The sequence below is a fragment of the Camelus bactrianus genome, chromosome 1 (genome assembly GCF_048773025.1).
Source record: "Camelus bactrianus isolate YW-2024 breed Bactrian camel chromosome 1, ASM4877302v1, whole genome shotgun sequence".
Classification (NCBI taxonomy): Eukaryota; Metazoa; Chordata; class Mammalia; order Artiodactyla; family Camelidae; genus Camelus; species Camelus bactrianus.
Genome location: NC_133539.1, coordinates 97,680,203 through 97,698,780, shown reverse-complemented (window position 1 = coordinate 97,698,780; position 18,578 = coordinate 97,680,203). Strand labels below are relative to the sequence as shown.

General features: G+C 36.1%; 1 protein-coding gene across 1 annotated transcript in view; it reads right to left on the bottom strand.

Annotated features, from left to right (window-relative positions):
- Positions 1–18,578, bottom strand: part of ANKUB1 (ankyrin repeat and ubiquitin domain containing 1) — a 41,427-nt gene that overhangs the window by 17,103 nt on the left and 5,746 nt on the right. Inside the window, exons 2-4 of the mRNA XM_010970394.3 lie at positions 11,254–17,263; positions 9,812–9,955; positions 721–937 (exon numbers count right to left, since the gene is read on the bottom strand). Coding sequence (XP_010968696.2) covers positions 721–937; positions 9,812–9,955; positions 11,254–11,343 — 451 coding nt within the window. The 5' untranslated portion in view covers positions 11,344–17,263. The remainder of the gene's footprint in view (positions 1–720; positions 938–9,811; positions 9,956–11,253; positions 17,264–18,578) is intronic.

Sequence of the window (18,578 nt, the reverse complement as noted above, 5' to 3'; positions counted from 1 at the left end):
GTGTAGCTCAGTGGCAGAGCACTTGCTTAGCATGCACAAGGTCCTGGGTTCAATCCCCAGTGCCTCCAAAAAAAAAAAAAAAAAGAATATAAGGTTTGAACCATTTTCCAGTATGATTAAAATAAATCTGAGAGTCCTTTCAGTTTGGCTTAACGATGTATAGTGACAGCAGACGTGACCGGGAAGTACAGTACTTAAAGACAGGTTGTAATCTCTATCAGGGATGAATGCCAGCTCACGGAGGCACCTATTTGGCCTACTCAGTATTGGCTTCATACTGTTCAGAAGAGTGCTGAATATAACTGACGCTATTTTAAAATAAGATCATGTAAAGCAAGGTTCAGAACAGTATGTATCATATGCTACCACTTGCATTAAAAAGCGGAAAAGGAATATGCACTTGAACTTGCTTCTACCATATGCTTGAAGTATATTTTGAAAGAGGAAAATATAAACAGGTCTGAGTCTTGGTCTTCTATCCTGAGGATATTAACAAGCCCTTCTGCTTTGAGCAAAGAGAATAAGATACAGCAGGGCTATGAGACCATTCTTATTTCTTAGTCCACAGACCCAGACACCAGAGATGGGTGTCGATAATTTATATCCACACTGTGCCTACAGAGGTTTTAGTTTGGAAACAACTCCTCCTTTTGTTGTGAGTCTGATATCAAAGGCCCTGAGTGCTGAGTGGCGGCTGCTATCACGTGTGGTGGGCCGTACCAATGTCTATCTGGTAGTCCCTGAGTGTGTTGCAGTCATACATCTCCAGTCCCTCTGGCGTCCGGAGACAGAAGACACTCAGGGGGAAGCCACATCTCAGAGCTACTAGTGTTCTCAGATCAGACACTTTTTTACCAAGAAGGGAAATGCTCTCCATTATCCGCATTGTCTCTTGGGTCACAGCATTGAACACATAGAGAGTGGGCTTCTCTTCTTCCTAAGGGGAGAGAAAAGGAGGGAACTCAGGAATAAGCACTGTCTGGAGATTGGGACAGGGGACAGACATCTTGGAGGGTGGCTCTGAGTGCCTCTAGCTCCCACGACATGGGTGCTAAAGATGAAAGAAAGCAAAGGCCAGTTACGTTTCCTGACTTCTGGTCTGATTCTTGCTCTTCTGTCCTGGATATTTATGAGTCCTCTTGGTCTGAGAAAAGTAAAGGAGACTTGGCAGAGCTTTGAGTCCCTTCTTCCTTCTTAGTCTACGACCTAGATACACAAGCAGAGTGGTGATCGTTTCTATCCACACTGCGCTTTCCGAGGTATTTGTTTAGAAACGACTCCTCCAGCGTGCTACACTTTGACTTGGAAACACTGTGGATTCTAAACCTTCAGTCAACTTAAAAAAATCTTTTCTGTGAGGTTATCTCCAGGGAATGGAACTGAGCTCAGGGTGGGAGGGGAGTTTTGCATATCATTTCGTGCTCTTCCTTGTCTGTATGATTTGACTTTTTTTTTTAAATAACCACATGCACTTTTACTATTTAAAAAGGGAAGCCCTAAATATAAGTGAAAAAAGTTTCTTTTGTTCCTTTTATTTTGGAATCTAACTAGGAAAGCAAGTGGAACTGAGATGTCTGAAATAGAGTTAAGAGGGAAAGTTTGGGAAAATATTAATCCTTCTGTTAATAATAGCTAAATCAATCAAGCCAAAACTAAAAATGCAGCAAATGGGGAGAATGGGAAGGGGGTGAGGAGGAAAAGGTTATTAAAATTTTCTCTTTTCTAACAACAACAAAAAAATGAAACTGGCCTTACTTCCTGTTTAGCAGATTCAGGATAATCATGTCTTTCTTCAGTGAGCCATTTGCTTGGCAGATATGAGCATACAGAGCTGCCATTGAGGGCTCACGGTAATGTGGGAGTCTTGAGGGACCTTGAGGAAGACTGAGAAGTGGCCCCTGGGCAAACAGGTTCCTCAAGGGGTCTCCAGCCAGCCACTGCTCCCTTGCCATCCCTCTGCCCCTCTCCCCCTTTCTCCCATCAAATTCATCTCGGGTTTCTGCAGGGGTCCTTCTCTGCTTCAGGTTGATAATGCATTAAATTCTCCCCTCCCCCGCCCCGCCTTCCAGATAACATATTGCCATACTGTAATCAACATGCAGATCTCTTTGAAAGAGCCTTTAATGACCAGTGTTATTGATCAATGTTTAGGCTGCAGTGCTTTGATCTAGGGTCCATTTTCAGTAACTCAAATCACTGGGAGCAGTTTCCGGCTCACTTCCGCTGAGCTTAAAGCCATCAGGAAGCTGAGCTGTTCACTGAATCTAAAGTGCTTAGAACAATTTTTCTCAGCAGCTTCTCATAAACCCGCTCGATAAAAATTGAAAGGACATAAGATTCATTCTTTCCCGTTCGCCATGCTCATGTTTTCCTACGGCTCTATTAAGGCAAGTATCTGCTCAGTGTGATCTGTATAATATTTGTGGACAAAGAGAAATTCCTATGAAAAATGAATAAAAGGATTGTGAGGAAAAGAGAAAAATTATATTTATTACTCTGATTTCCCTAAAGTTAGTCCTTGGTATGCGTTCTAATTTATATTTAGAATCAAATGCATAATGTGCAAACAAAGCAGCAAAGACCTGTCACTCCTAACAGCTAACTAACTGATGTTAGAGAAATAAGTTTAAAAGGTGCTTCTCAGAATATGAATAAACATTTGTCTCCATTCTAGTTAGAATGGAGACAAATGTTTATTCATATTCTGTGTTATTTTCCCCTTTACAAACTAACCAAGACACTATGGTAGGAGGTACAAACAAAATGTCTTACTTTTCAATTAAAAAAAGTATAGATCTATTTCATGGGAATAATTCCACTTTTATCTTTGAAAACAAATACAAACTCACTGTAAATACATACATGTACGTTAACAATAAAATAGGAAAAGTTAAGGAGAAACAGAAGAGAAGGTAATGCAAGTTTTGAACACTGCTATACTTTTTTCACTTTTTTCAAGTTCTGTTTTTTTTTTTTTTAAATAATTTGCTATTTTGGAGTTGCAGCATCAAATAAGCAAAAACTTGACCCAACTATTATTCCCGAGTAGACCAAAAGGAGAAATTATGTTTGTTTTTGTTGAACTGAATGACTTAAAGTTGAGATGTTTTCATCAATATCTTAACCTCATAAACTTCTCTTTTTGTATGTTAGTTATCCTGGAGATGTTATACTTGGAGTCTAGGGCACTGAATTGAAACACCTTTCATCACCAAATTCTTTATCTACTATTCTTTACAGGTTATCTTTAAAAAAAAAATAGCCATTCTATATAGAAACATGTTTTTGTTTGTAAGTTTATAAATTACACATTTTTAAGAAACAAGTTTATACATGTTTTTGTGTTTAAAATCTAAATTTGCATATTATGTATCTCCTAGAAGTCAAGTTTATATATTAATAATGCCTTTTGAAAGCTGAAATGTATATTATTTTGAATCAATTTTAGACCTACTCATATAGTTCAAACTTCTCCAATTTGTCTGATAGACTTCTACCCAATGTACCACAAATCACACAATCTCCCACCGTAAAACAACATTCCAAGGATGCCAGAAAGGATTATAAGTTGTAACTGCAGCCCTGGGTTGGTAGAAGTATGCTAATAGGAGGCAAGGAAACCAGGAGTGTTAAAGAGACTGAGTCCCGCTCACCCTGGAGAAAACACAGCCTGCCAGGTGGTTGCTTCTCAGTCTCCTTTGCTGGATGACCCGGATGTGTGACGTGGGTGCTCCTAATCAAGCCTCCCCATCTGCCTCCACCTTGAATTAGGAGCCAGGAAGGAAGAGGAGCAGCAGACGCAGGGACTCTTCCCTGGCAATGGCAGATCTGAAGCACTCCTGGCCCAGCAGCAGGGCTAGTGGCTGCGTCCAGTGCCTCCTTTGAGGGCTCCAGGGCAGCTGCAGTGGTGGCCTTCCTGGACTAGTTGTAGGTCATGATTTAGAAATTATTTCTGGCTGCCTAATCTCTGAGCCTGATTCTCTAATCTTCCCGTGAAGACTGTGAACTACAAAAAGCCTTGCTGGATATTCATTTTCTTCTTTAATTGTCCAGGGTTCTTTTCTGCTGCTTGCAGCCGAAGGACCCTGATGTTAGATAAGGAAAAGTGCTAGGACAGGGTCGCCGTGCCTCAAGGGTAGAGGGGGAGGAGAGACGCCGCAGCAAGGGAACCGAATCCTGAAATGCATCTCAATACCTCGCTGTGACGTTTCTGATGACAATCGTATAACTTCTTGTCAATTTTCATATGGTACCCCTCAAGGCTTTATCAACTCATTTTTTCAACACATGTCCATGGAGAGCCTATGTGCCAAGTACTATTCTAGGCACTGGATGACAACAATGAACAAAGCTTGAGCAATAGTTTCCACAATTATACAGATTAGAATGAAGGAGGTAAATGTGGTAGCACCTCTGCCTGCTGGACAGTGATCCAGGCTTTACAATGCTTCAAGCCATGGTCTACAGGAGCATGGCCACAGCGTCAGCAGTGAGTGGGCAAGACTCACACCTGTGTTAATAGAACTTAGAGATACATGCCATAGAAAGTATTTCCTATGGTTTCTACAGGAGTTTTTTTCCAAAGAAGGAAAAATTAAAGCAGTGTTCTTTCCTCACTGTCCTTATGTCATTCCCCTCATTCACTTTTCCAAATATGTCTACATTACATTTAAAGAAGAAGGTGTAATTAGCAGGGAAACTGGAAAACCTATTGACTATTTAAAATAGAACACCTCTTAACTTATCTAATGTCTTTCCCTCTTTCTACACAAGCAAAATCTTGTAACCCACACAAAAATATAAACACAATAAAGAAACCAAACATTTGGGATTTATTTCGTGACATATAGTATCCACTTGCATCTTTTTAAAGAGAAATAGTGCTTATTTGCCAAGTTTTTGGTTCATATCATGCTATTTCTAAGTTGAATCAAATAAATTAAGAGACTCTAGCTTTACTAGATTCTCAGAATGTGGAACTAATTGCATGGATAACATAGTTAGATAGGCAAGGTACTACTTAAGTTTGTATACATCTAATTATGTAGTAGAGCAATAGCATGACTTAGGAGGCAGCCTTCGGTTACCTAAGATAGATCAAATAGTATGGAGCTGGTATGACTTCATTCTTTGAAGCATGGGATATTTTCATAAGGTACTTTTGTTGTTATAAGCCCAGATGGGACTGTTATCATATATGCACAGTAAATAGTGTAGACTTTTGAAATAGGCCTGTTTTATCATCTAATCTAAACAGGAACTAACTTAGGATGGAAACCAGTATTATGGCTTTTGCAGGTAATTCTCTTCCTTCAGATTCAAGATATTGTTTTCCTGCCCAAAACTAGTGATAAGAAATTCTTTAAATATGATTCTACCAGAGAAGGTGAAAATTAAGATCAGTAAGAGTTCCATGGAATTTGAGTTTTTAATTAAACTCTAGGTGTCGGCCAGTCCTGTGACTTGTAATTATATTCTGCCGAGGTTCTCTTGAATAGTCTTTTACCTTTACATTCTATTCTTATCTTTAGCAGTTAGAACTCCAGGGAAAGATTAGAGTTCAGTGCAAAGGCAGCTTGCATCACTGTAACAGATGATGCTTAATTGATGGGATTTATCAAATATTTTTATAAGTAGAACTATGAACATAGATTGCCTCTGTGGAGGGAAACTGGGGGCCAGAGTTAGGAGAGAGACTTTTTATGTAAATCTTTCTGTATCATTTGAATTGAGCACCATGTGAATGTACTACCTAGTTAAAAAAATTTAAATTTTAAATAATAAAAATTAAGTCAGTGCTTAGTTAAGTAGAAGTATTCTATTCATACTCTTAACAAACTTTATCTACATCCCTGCATAGCTATGGTTCAATTAGATTATTTCAGCCAGTTCAAATATTAGTATTGATCTTACACTTCTCTCTCCAAGTAAGCAAATAACAAAAAAGTCTTGAACATCATTATTAGCATTGAAGAATTCCAGGAAATTTTAGAGGATTTAGTCTGTATACTAACAAAAACACATCATACACACACACACACACACACACACACACACACACACAAACAAACACTCTTAAATGTATATACAAGTGTGTGTGTGTATATATATATACACTTAAATATATATATAAATATATGTAATATTACTTAAATATATTTAAAATATATATAAATATATATATGTATATATTTAAATGTGTACACACATACACACACATATATATATAGACATAAAGGACATTTAAGAAATGACATGGAATTTACAGACATAAAACACTTACAGACATAAAAGACATTTAAGAAATGACATGGAATTTAGTATGCTTTGAAAAGTATTATACTATAATTTTCTGAGTATCAGAGGGAGAAAAGCAGAGGAAATTAAAGTTGTTTTTACTTCCTTTTTTGATAATTAGATATTTTTCAAGAATGTAAAAATAATACCCCTAAAATCAGGAACAAGACAAGGATGCCCACACTTGCCACTCTTACTCAACGTAGTATTGGAAGTAATAGCCAGAGCAATGAAGCAAAAAATAAATAAAAGGCATCCAAATTGGAAAGGAAAACGTAAAACTGTCACTATTTGTGGATGACATAATTTTACATAGAGAAACCCCTAAAGACTCTATCAAAAAACTATTAGAAATAATAAACAAAGATGCAGGTACGAAATCAACTTTCAAAAATTTGTGTGTTTCTTTACACCAAAATGAACTAGTGTAAAGTGAAATTAAGAAAACAATCCCATTTATAATCACTACAAAAAGAATAAAGTACCTAGGAATAAATTTAACCAAAGAAGTGAAAGACCTGTACACTGAAAACTGTAAGACCCTGAATGAAATCAAAGAAGACACAAAGAAATGGAAAGAGAGTCCATGCCCACTGACTGGAAGAATCAACATTGTTAAAATGTTCATATTATCTAAAGCAATCTACAGAGTCAATGCAATCCCTATCAAAATTCCAAGGACATTTTTCACAGAAATAGACAAAAAAAAATTCCAAAACTTACATGAAACCATAGAAGACCCTGAATAGCCAAAGCAATTTTGAGAAAAAAAGAACAGAGCTGAAGGTATCACACGCTCTGATTTTAAACTGTATTACAAAGCTATAGTAATCAAAACAGCATGATATAGGCAAAAAAACCCCAGATATATAGATTAATGGAATAGAATCGAGAGCTGAAAAATGAACTCATACATATATGGACTATTAATTTATAACAAAGGAGCACAGAACATACAACAGAGAAAGAACAGTCTCTTCAAGGGGGGTGGTAATAGCTTAGTCATAGAGCATGTGTTTAGCCTACACGAGGTCCTGGATTCAATCACCAATACCTCCATGAAAAAAAGAAGAATAGTCTCTTCAATAAATTCTGTTGGAAAAACTGGACGGCCACATATGAAACAACAAAAAAAAAAAAAAAAAAGAAGAAGAAGAAGAGGAAGAACAAAAGAAACTAGACCAGTATCTCATACCATACACAAAAATCAGCACAAAATAGGTTAAAGACTTAAATGTAAGACCTGAAACCATAAAACTCAAAAGAAGGAAACATAGGCAGCATGCTCTTTGACATCAATCTTAGCAATATCTTTCTAAATGTGTCTCCTCAGGAAGGAGAAACAAAGGGAAAAATAAACAAACGGGACTACATCAAACTAAAAAGCTTCTGCACAGCAAAGGAAATCATCAACAGAATGAAAAGCAACCTATGAAATAGTGGAAAGTATTTGCAAATCTTAAATATCCAAAATACATAAAGAACTTATACAGCTCAGTAAAAGAAAACAAACAACTTGATTTAAAAATGGGCAGAGGGACTAAATAGACATTCTCCCAAATAAGACATACATACTGCCAGCAGGCACATGAAAAGATCTTCAACATCACTAATTACTAGGGAAATGCAAACCGAAAACACAATGAGATATTGCCTCACTCCTGTTAGAATAGCTATTATCAAAAAGATAAGAAATAACAAGTGTTGGCAAGAATGTGGAGAAAAAGGAACGTGCATACACTGTTACTGGGAATGTAAATTGGTGCTGCCACTGTGGAAAACAGTATGGAGAGTCCTAAAAATGTTAAGAGACCTACCATATTATCCAGCTATCCCATTTCTGGGTATTTATCCAAAGATTCAAAAACACTAATTCAGAAAGATATATGCACCCCTATGTTCATTTCAGCATCATTTACCATAGCCAAGATATGGAAACAAACTAACCATGTCAATCAACGTATGCATGGATAAAGAAGATATATATGTATGCTATAAATGAGGTACACATAATATGGATATGTATAGATATATGTGTGTGTGTATATATACACACACACACACAATGGGACTACTTAGCCATAAAAAGATTAAATCTTGCCATTTGTGTCAACATGGTTGGACCTAGAGGGTTTTATGCTAAGTGAAGTAAGTCAGACTGAGAAAGACAAATACCTTATGATTTCACATATGTGGACTATGAAAACCAAACAAAACGAAATAAATGAACCAACCAAACCAAACCAAAGCAAACACATAGCTACAGGGAACCAAGTAGTGGTTAGCAAGGGAAAGGGGTGAGGGGCTGAGGGCAAAATGGGTAAAAGGGGTCAATTGTATGGTGACAGACTGAAACTAAATTTCTAGTGAGAAGCACACTGTAGAGTATACAGAAGTAGAAATGTTATATTATACACATAAAACTTGTGTTATAAACCAATGTTACTATAATAAAAAAATTTAAAAATCTATCAAAAGATGCATAATAAAAAAACTAAAAAATTAAATACATGAATAAATGCTTATCAAACATTAAAGACACACAAATATGGTCTTTTTATTTACATGAATGGGATCATACAATGTTTATTTTTCTGTGACTTTACTATTTAATAATAAATATTTTAGAGTATTTCTTTTAAAAATAGACTTCCCACTTTGTCCATCAGTGAAATATATGAAAACAAAGAGTTAACTTTAGCTACCATAAACTTTTTTTATGCTAAATATAAGAAAATGAGTGCCTCATTTAGCAGAGAATATGTACTTTACTAAGTTCCTTGGGGCTCATGTTTTTATATGGGGTAAAGAGCTGGTACTGACTAATATTTCTACCCTCAAGAGCAGTTCTTATACTCTTTAGGCCACCTTTTTCTGTAAGAAATTGTCAAAAGTTAAGAATCCTCCACCCAGAAAGTCTCCAGGTACATAACTTCACATGTTTTTGCAATTTTAGGGTTTTGTTCTTAAAACCTAGCCATGGACCCCAAATTAAGCACCACTGACTCAGGACACCATAAATGGAAACAGCCATCTCCATTGTATGTGCCTAATTCATGAATGGCTATGCTGGTGGATCTGAATGTTGAAACTACCCCTTCATCCTGTTGTTACTAAGAATTTCTTCTCTTTCCTCATTTCCCTGATCCACTGTAAACCCACGGAAGTGACCTAATCTTCTTTCTCCCACATCAGTATTGCAGATCTTCCCCTTGGCCTTGTTCCCGTGTTGGTTTGTGGGTTGCTCTGTAATGGCTGTTTTGGGGAAGGTAACCAGGGGAACAGTGGAGGGAAGGAGAGAAGGAGTAAACAAGAGGAACTCTAACCAGTCTCCACACTTTATTTCCCCTTACAGCACAGATTGTGCATAAGGCTAGTTATACAAGTGGAAGAGAGGAAAAGGCAAGAAGAGAAAACCGCTTCCTAAGTTATGAAATTACTTTGGTTGAATTAGCCATAACTTTATTCAAAATGAGGTAGACATCTTGGATAAATGTTATTCTGACCATCATACCTTAACGAAACATTTGAGAGTTGAACAAAAAGATACTCCAACATCAGTAAGACTCCAGCTGTCCTTTAGGGTTGCTCCAGCGTACATCAGCTCCAGATACCGCCTGCCTTGTTCGTCTTCAGACAGAGGAATGTGGAAAAAATCCTTGAAAATCAATAGCATATTGTGAAAACGGTACATGTCTATATTACTAGACCAGCAATGTGTTATCTTTTCTTTTACAATTTTCCACTGAGTATTTTTAAATTGCTTGGGACAGAAGAAATAAGTATTAGAGGTTCTTAACTTGGAGTCTTTAGACATCCCTGAAGGTTTATGGGTGGAATTTAGGTGGGAAAAAACTATATTTGGTTTTTATTAACTTCAAATAACATTGGATTTTCCTTATGTATGTAGGCAACAAACTAAAGTAGCAGTAGTTACCTGTACTGGTGACTTTGTCACTAATAGAAATCACAGATATTTTCATATCACATTGTACTTGTTGCAGATATCTTAAAATATTATTTATACTGATACCCTTAGAAATTGTAATAGTTATTAGATACACTGCAAACACTTGCTAATGTGTTAGTAAGGAATCCTATGTCACTCTATCACAAATTTGTTTTTTAATGTTTGAAAATTGTATTGCAATATAACTGGTTTCCTTTTTGGGGTATTTATTTTACTTTATGCATTTAAAGACATTCTGAGAAGGAGTCCATATGCTTCACCAGACCGGCTAAGGGATCTACAACACATAAAGATTAAGAGCCTCTGTGTTAGAAGATCTAGATTTCAGCGACAGTATTAATTTACTGAATATCATGTAACTGTGATTCAGTAAATGCTCCTTAGCAAACGGGGATAATCATCTCCAAGTTAAATACCATTTGATGGTCAGGACCTAAATATTTGTCTTAATTTCCCATTTAGAGTGACTATTTACAAGAAATTTGTAAGAAAAGTACTACACCCAAATTATTTCTTATTCTGGCTCTGTGATCCTAGGTTAAATGGTCAACCTCTCTGAGCTTCAGTTTTCCCTAGATGCAAAATGAGGCTGTAGCCCAAAACTGCTCTCTACCTCCAAAATCCTTTGGTTTTCTATAGTTGCTTGCTCACCAAACAAGCCATCTGACAACTGGCACGCTCCACTTACATAGCCTAGAGTTAGTGTCTTGTTTTTGTCCTTTTATGAAGAATTGCAATAATACTATCTGGCCAGTGCACAATCTACAAAATAAAGAGAAGTTAAACTTTTTTTCTGAGAATTTTCCCAACACCTCCATAGTTAATATCTTCTAACCAACTGTAAGCAAATTGATACTTTCAAATAGTTTTAGTTCCCTGTTTGCTGAAAATGTACCCAATAGTATCTCCACCCCACATGCAGTTTAAACTTCACCACATAGTTAAAATTAATACACATCTTCGTGGCTCAGGGACAAAGTACATACCTTTATCATTAGCTTGACAGCCTCCACAGTTTCATCTGCTGAAACATCAAATGGTTCAAAAGATCCCTCAAAGGCTATGAAAATCCTCATTTTTGCAAAAAAAAAAAAAAAAAAAAGGAAAGAAAGAAAAGTCTTTTTTTAAAGATCTTGTTCAATAGCTGAGAGAATCCCAATTCACAATTAAAGACGAAAATGTTGGCCAGAGGCAGCTGTCACTATCTAGCCTTAAAGGCAAGTAGAAAGAATGTGGAGAGAAGTGCTGCAGTACCGCGGTATCAGGCAACACAGACAGCAGCTACATTGGAGGAAATGTTTCTCTGTCAATGGCATTAGTCAACAGCCACCTTGTTCCTATATTACGGAAACCAGCAAACTTGACAATAGTTGAGGCGAGTGTGAACTAGTGTCAAGCATGTAATACAAAAATGCCATATATAAATTTTACTTAGTGATGTGACCACCATCCACTGATTCCTGAATCCATATGCAGCCAAATGCAGCTTACTGAAGGACCCTTCCAACTAGATATTTGATTGGGATGCACTGGCACAGAGTGAAGCAAAGCAGAGTTGATTTTATTGAATGTGATAATCCTGGAAGTTCTCTGTAAATAACTCTGTGCTGAAGCATTCTGGTTTCCATAACAACTTTGTGTACTTGCTCCCTGGTGGTATTTCTAATCCTGCCACAACAGGGGTACAGAACAATACCCCCTTGCACCAGGGAGATGAATGTGTAGACTCTGTGGTTTTCCCTTCCCATCTCTGCATAATGGAATCTGCCCCTAAACAACACAATATAGTTGGTATTTCTTTTAGTCTTTGCCTTTATGTTATTTAGAACAGTTTACCATTGTTATCTCTTTCAACTGCCCTTGGCGTTGGTGGAAAATATTTCAAACCCCCTCAATAAACGAACAAAGATATTAAGCATCGTTACTCAAGCTTACAGAGTAAGCATTTTACTGGAACTTAATTCTAAGAGTCTTCTCTGAAATTCCCAGTATTATATTATTGGGTTAATGCTATTATGTCTGATCATTTTTTTCATGTATGTAAATCTTGTTTCCTCTTGACCTAGGACAGAACACTTATCTTGAATTTCCTTTTATTCTTAGCAGTACTTCACAGAAGGCGAGGCACGTGATAGGTGCTCAGTAAATGTTAACCTGTTGATTAATTCTATTCTGATTCCCAGTCTAAGTCTGAGTTCCAACCATAAGAAATTTGAGAACACGGAAAACACAAGAAGGGCAAAGAGTTTCATTGCAAAGCTAATTCTTTTTGCCTTGTATTTTTCAAGTGTTACAGCATAAAGCTATCTTCTTATGCTGTCAGTCTTCTGATATAAAGTATTAATATAGGATGTAGTTGATGCTGTTTTGGTGTCTTGTTCACCTTCCCTCATCCACTCCAGTATTTATTTAGAAATAAAATGCAACAACATCAACAAAAGCCCAAATCAGTCCTTTGAAGAAGCCTTCTTGGTCTCCCCAGGAAAGTTGACCTATTCTTCCACTGCATCATACATTCTTTAACTATAGAATCTTTTTAGATTCCATTTATTATATCAGTGTCAGCCTTCCCCATTAGACTGGAAGCTTACTGATGGCAGGACAGTGTCTCAATCACTTCATATGCCCAGTGGCCTAGCTCAGGGACTTACAGTGACTGAATAACCAAGATAGGTTATTGTAGATTGATGTCATTAAAAATTGTCTTATAACAATGAAATGATAACTAGACTTGAAAACTCTTAGGAATCTGGGGAAAGCTTGAAATGATAAGAATTAGTCTTGAAAATTCTCTTATTTGCAATCTAGGAATAGTTTGCTTCAGCATCTAGAAGACCTTTTTGTTTTTTGTTTTTTCATTTTCTAGAAAATTTTAATTAATTTAGTTAGCCTACTTGGGTGGTTTGTACATGCAATGGAATATGAGAGGTCTCTGGAAGATTCGGTGTTAAATGTGACCTTAAGGGAACTGCCATGAGTAAGGAAGATGTTAATCATCTGAAATACCTGGACCAGAAACTGTATTACAGGATGAAGTGTGAAAAGAGATACAAACAAAATAAATGGTATGGAAGTGAAGAGACGTTTCATCTCAAATGAAGATATACTGTTTATTAGTTTTATCATTCAATACATATACACCGAGGCCCTATCTTGTGCCAGGCACTACTCTGTGCTGGATCATTGCAGTGAACAAGACGTGGACTTTCCAGTCTAGTGTGAATGTGTGCATGTGTTTGGGATGGAGGAAGGTTTAAGGGTAGGTAAGGAATAGCAGGAAGGGAAAAAGAAAATAGCTAAGTAAGCTATAATAAATAAACTTGTTTAAAGAGAACTGTCAGATAAAGAAATAAGCATGGAAAAATAAGTAAGAGAAAATAAATGTAGAGAAATAGGGAAGGAATTGCTCGCTAGGAATAATGGTAGGAAAGAATTAGGTTATAAGCAGGGAAAACAAGTAAATAGAAAGATGACACACCAAGGGAGAAAGAGAAAGAGAACAGTAATGTTATAAGATGTGGACCAGGGTAAAAAAGAAACAACTATGTCACAATCAGTGATAAATATTTTAGTCCTCTGGTCTTTTACATGTTTCAAAGATGGAAATTAGTAACTTGATTCTTATTTCTGTACTTAAAAGTCATGGTATTCTCCCTGTTATTGTTTAATCCTTTGCTTTAGGTTCCTTTAATATCTCTGAAATAATTACATATTTGAATTGACTTTAAAAGGTTTTATGATTTATGGTATATTGATACATGTTATAAGATACAGACAAAATAATAAGAAATAGAATTTAACGTCACATGGTAAATAGCAACGTCAAAGAATGCTGAATGATTGGTGGTCTTTTACAATAATATTACCTTAAGAGTATCTGCTTTGGGTTAAAAAATGCTCAGTGATGATATGCTGAGAAAAATTGATAGAATCTGTTTTTTTATTATTATTTTTAAAAAATTGAAGTATAGTCAGTTTATAAAGTGTCAGTTTCTGGTGTACAGCATAATGCTTCAGTCTTACATGAACATCCATATATTCTTTTTCAATATAGTTTACTACAAGATATTGAATATGGTTCCCTGTGCTACAGAGTATAAAGATGTTGTTTAGCTATTTTATATATAGTAGTATCTACAAATCTCTAACTTCCAGTTTATCTATTCCCACTTCCTTCCCCCTGGATAGCATCTGCTTTTAATATACAATTATGCTTTTATTACTGTAACTTTTAAAATTTGTCACTCAGTTCTGTTCTTTTCATCTAAGAAATCATAGATGTTCATTTGAATTACCTGATAATCCTTTTAATATATGTGTTCTGGCTGAGCAGTACTAAAATGGGGCCTGAGATTTTCAATTCTAACAAACTCTTTGGACTATACTTTAAATAGCAAAGAAATAGAAGCTATGTGGAGATTTTTAAACAAATAATTGTAAAGAAAGAGAGTTGATGCAACTGCCTCTCATTTGAATACAAAGAAAATCAAAAGAAAATGATTATTTAAAATTCTACTTACAAATAGTCTTACAAAACAGTGATTTCAATCTTGCATTACTTAATTTTCTTGATAATGATAAAAGTAAGATAGAAGCAAAATGATCTATTGTAACATGACTGGTATTGATAAGCATTTTTCATTTGTAGATTAATAAAAGTAAAATGAACTACCTTCAGTTTAAAATTCATGAGTTTTTTTTTAAATTAATCTTTTTTTTAGGGAGGAGGTAATTAGGTTTATTCATCTGTTTATTTAATGGAGATACTGGGGCTTGAACCCAGGACCTCATGCATGCTAGGCTTGTGCTCTACCACTGAGCTATACCCTCCTCCCCAAAGTTCATGAGTTTTTAAAGTTACATTTATTAAGAAATAATTTTTTAGCAAATAAATAGATGCAAATTAATTTTGACCACAAAGTTTCACATTTCTCAACCTCTGAAAAGTTAAGAACTAGTAGTTTTTGTTTCGAATATGAACACGTGTGATGATTTACTGTACTGCTACCACCTTTTGAGTAGCTCTTGCTAATGAAAAGGCTTTCATAGAAAGCATTTGTCTGTAGTGCCAGCCTGGACCTTAAGTTGCAAGAGGCCAGTTTTTTGAGAATAAAAACAAGTTTGAAAAAAAGAAAGTAGAATTCTTAATTCTCAATATTCTTCCTGTCCTCATATTTCCTGATTCTTTTAAGGTACAGTTTTAGCTTTTTAAAAAAGTAATTTATTGTTATTTTTATTTTAACTGGAAAAACAATCTTTCAGGTTTGGATCTGCAATCCTAAAAACACCTAGATATATTTAGTTAAATGTGATACATCTTCATAAGTGCAGAGCAGATCTTGGAAGAAAGTAAGGGTTATCATCTTGGGTCATACAAAGAGGAAACTGAAAAATCAGACCTTACAGTTTCTCGAACTTGCTATGTAGCAAAGAAAAACAGGAAAAGAATCAAAGATTAAAGAAGATGGACTTAACTGTAAAAGGAATGGATGATTTAGAAGTTTGGTCTGGTTATCAGCAGCATCAGTATCACTTGGGTACTTGCTGGAACTATAGAATCTCAGGCTCTATTGCAGATCTACTGACCCAGAATCTGCATTTTAACATATGCCCAGGTGTTCCTACGTGTAACAGTGTGATACGCACTGGTCTATATGGTGTCATAGTTGAGGGGTATTAGAAAGACTTCTCTTGACCACTTAAGTTTTTCTTTTTCTTTTTCATTTAAAAAATTTTTTTAAACTTTTTTTATTGAGTTATAGTCATTTTACACTTAAGTTTTTCACTCATTCATTTCAGTATCTAAAATTACACTTTCATTTACAGTATTGTGGTTTTGGAAGCTACCCTAGAAAACATGTGTCTCTAACAAGGCTAATACTCCTGTATTAATTTGTTTAAAAGTTTTCTAAACAACAGTTAGCTGGAAGCAGAGCTTTGGAGATCTAAGACAGGTAAACTTTAGGCGTTGGAGAGGTGTTGGAGAGCAGAGCAAAGGATAGGCTCAGATAAGGGGTACTCTTCAAGTAGGACAACCATGCATAGATAGAATGTGATGAAATCTAGGAATAAGAGATTGCATTACTTGCCCCAGATCACACAAGAGAGTCATTTGCCTCCAACTTGAGCTCTCTCTCTCCTTATACTGGCTATTCATTGTTTATCATTTTGGTTCAGAGCTCAGGTTCTGATATGGATGGACTTGCATTCAGATCCCAGTTCCAAAACCCAAGAAGTCTATTTCATTTCTCACCAGCTGCATTCGCCTAGATGAGTTATTTAGTTTGTTTGAACCATAGTTTCCTGATCTGTAAAGACAAACACAATAGTATGACCTGAGGTCGTCCCGAGGATTAATAAAACGATGTATAGAAGAGCTTAGTACAGTATTTTTGCTGCTGCTGCTGCTATTGTTATGGTTATTAGCAAGGGGAGCAGGGGGAACAAGGAAAAATCTGGGAATATTTTGGGAGCACTGATCTCCTGGGGATAGAAAGTTCGATATGGGAAACAACAATGTCAAAGAGAAAGATTGGAAAGGTTTGAGAATAGAGTTTCCCTAATTAAAAGTTTTACTTAGCACTGAATATGAAGAGGTCAATGATAAAAAGTGAAATGATTATAGGGAGGGTAAGACAGAGAGGCAGTGATTGTAAGAAAGATGGGAAAGGCTAAAAATAGCAACCAGTTCTGGCAATTCTCATACAATGTATGTCTTTTTTCCATTAACTTATTATTATTACTAACATACCTAGCACTTTAATTTGATCATTTGAACACATGCAAGTGTAATTCAGCAGTTCCTCCACATCTTTATTTTTGGAAATGAACAAACTAGGGGCGGATGCATTTCATTAAATTGCCAAGGTTGATAAGCCTTAACTATAATCAGGATGGAGGCCGGGAGAGTTTCCAGACTGTAGAGCTCATCACCAGATGCAAAGCCTCTTTCAAGGAAGTGAAATTGTGTGATTGATGGCTCAAATAAATTCATGCCTGAAACAGGAAATAACAAGCAGTGAACAGAAAAGAAATCTACAATTAGGAAAGTAAGCAGTGTTGGGGGAAATAGCAGTTATAAAACAGCTTATTGTCAACTTAACTGAAACAGAACAAACAGTAGGCTAATTAAAGTACTGTTTAAGTACCATTGTGTTAGTTGGAATGATTTATATCAATATAGAACTTTTAAATTAAATTCTAATTTTAACCGCTGCCCCATTTAGTAAAATCAAACACATCATGCTTGTTGCATCTTTCCTCCTGCTCGCACATGCTGTTGTTTTGTGTTCTCTGTTGTGTCTGAATTGTGGAGGAGACTTTTACATTTTCATCAAAGCCCCACAGATCAGGAGAGTGCCATTTCAGATCTTCTGTGTTTTCATCTTTTCTGTTTAGTCTTTTCTGTTCTGTAGAGTTTCCTTCTCTGCCTGAAAAATGTATTTGATCTTGCAGTTTGCAAGAGAGTAGCAGGGGATGGGAGAATTTATGAAAAATGAGATGTCAATGGCTGACAATTAAATCTCCAATATCTGCCCTTCTTTCTGAATCTAAGGAAAATAATTAGTGTAGGGGTTTAAGATGCCATTGTACCAGGGTTCCATATGGGAAAAAATTGGGAAGCAGGAGCCAAGCATTTCTCAGAACATAATATGTAGGTGGCCCCCTGTTTGACTTACGCTAAAGGCTAGCTCTAAATATTAGTTTAGTAGTTTTATTAAAATGCTGCAGAGAAGGCTATTTGTAAATGATCTCATACATTCCTGTGTATTTAATGCTACTTTTACAATGAAGATTGCTAAATTTATATCTCCTGTTATAATCACTCCTCTTTATATCCAGATGCCTCTTGGACATCTCCATTTGGATATTTCAATCTTAACATGTACAAAAGTGAACTTGTGCTTTTTTCCCTCCAAATTTTTCTCTTTCTTCATCACCCAGGTTTCTCTATGTTATGAATGGTACCACCACTCACCCAGCTGCTCAAGCCAGAAACCTGGCAGTCATCGTTAATTCTTTTCTTTCCTCATCTTCCACATCCATCAGCAAATCTTTATTACCAAGTCCAAACTCATTCTGCTCACTGCACAACAGGCTAATAAATTGGGAGACGAGGTGTTGGGACAAGAAATAATGACTTTATTGGGAAAGACAGCAGTCTGAGAATTTGGTGGGCTAATGTCCTAGAGAATCATCTTCCCTGAGCTTTAATTCAGGCTTCCTTTATACTGAAAGAGGAGAGGGTAAAGTCCTGGTTCCAGCCAGACTCCGGAGGGGAGGTCTTAATTTCTTCCCTCCTGCAGCCATT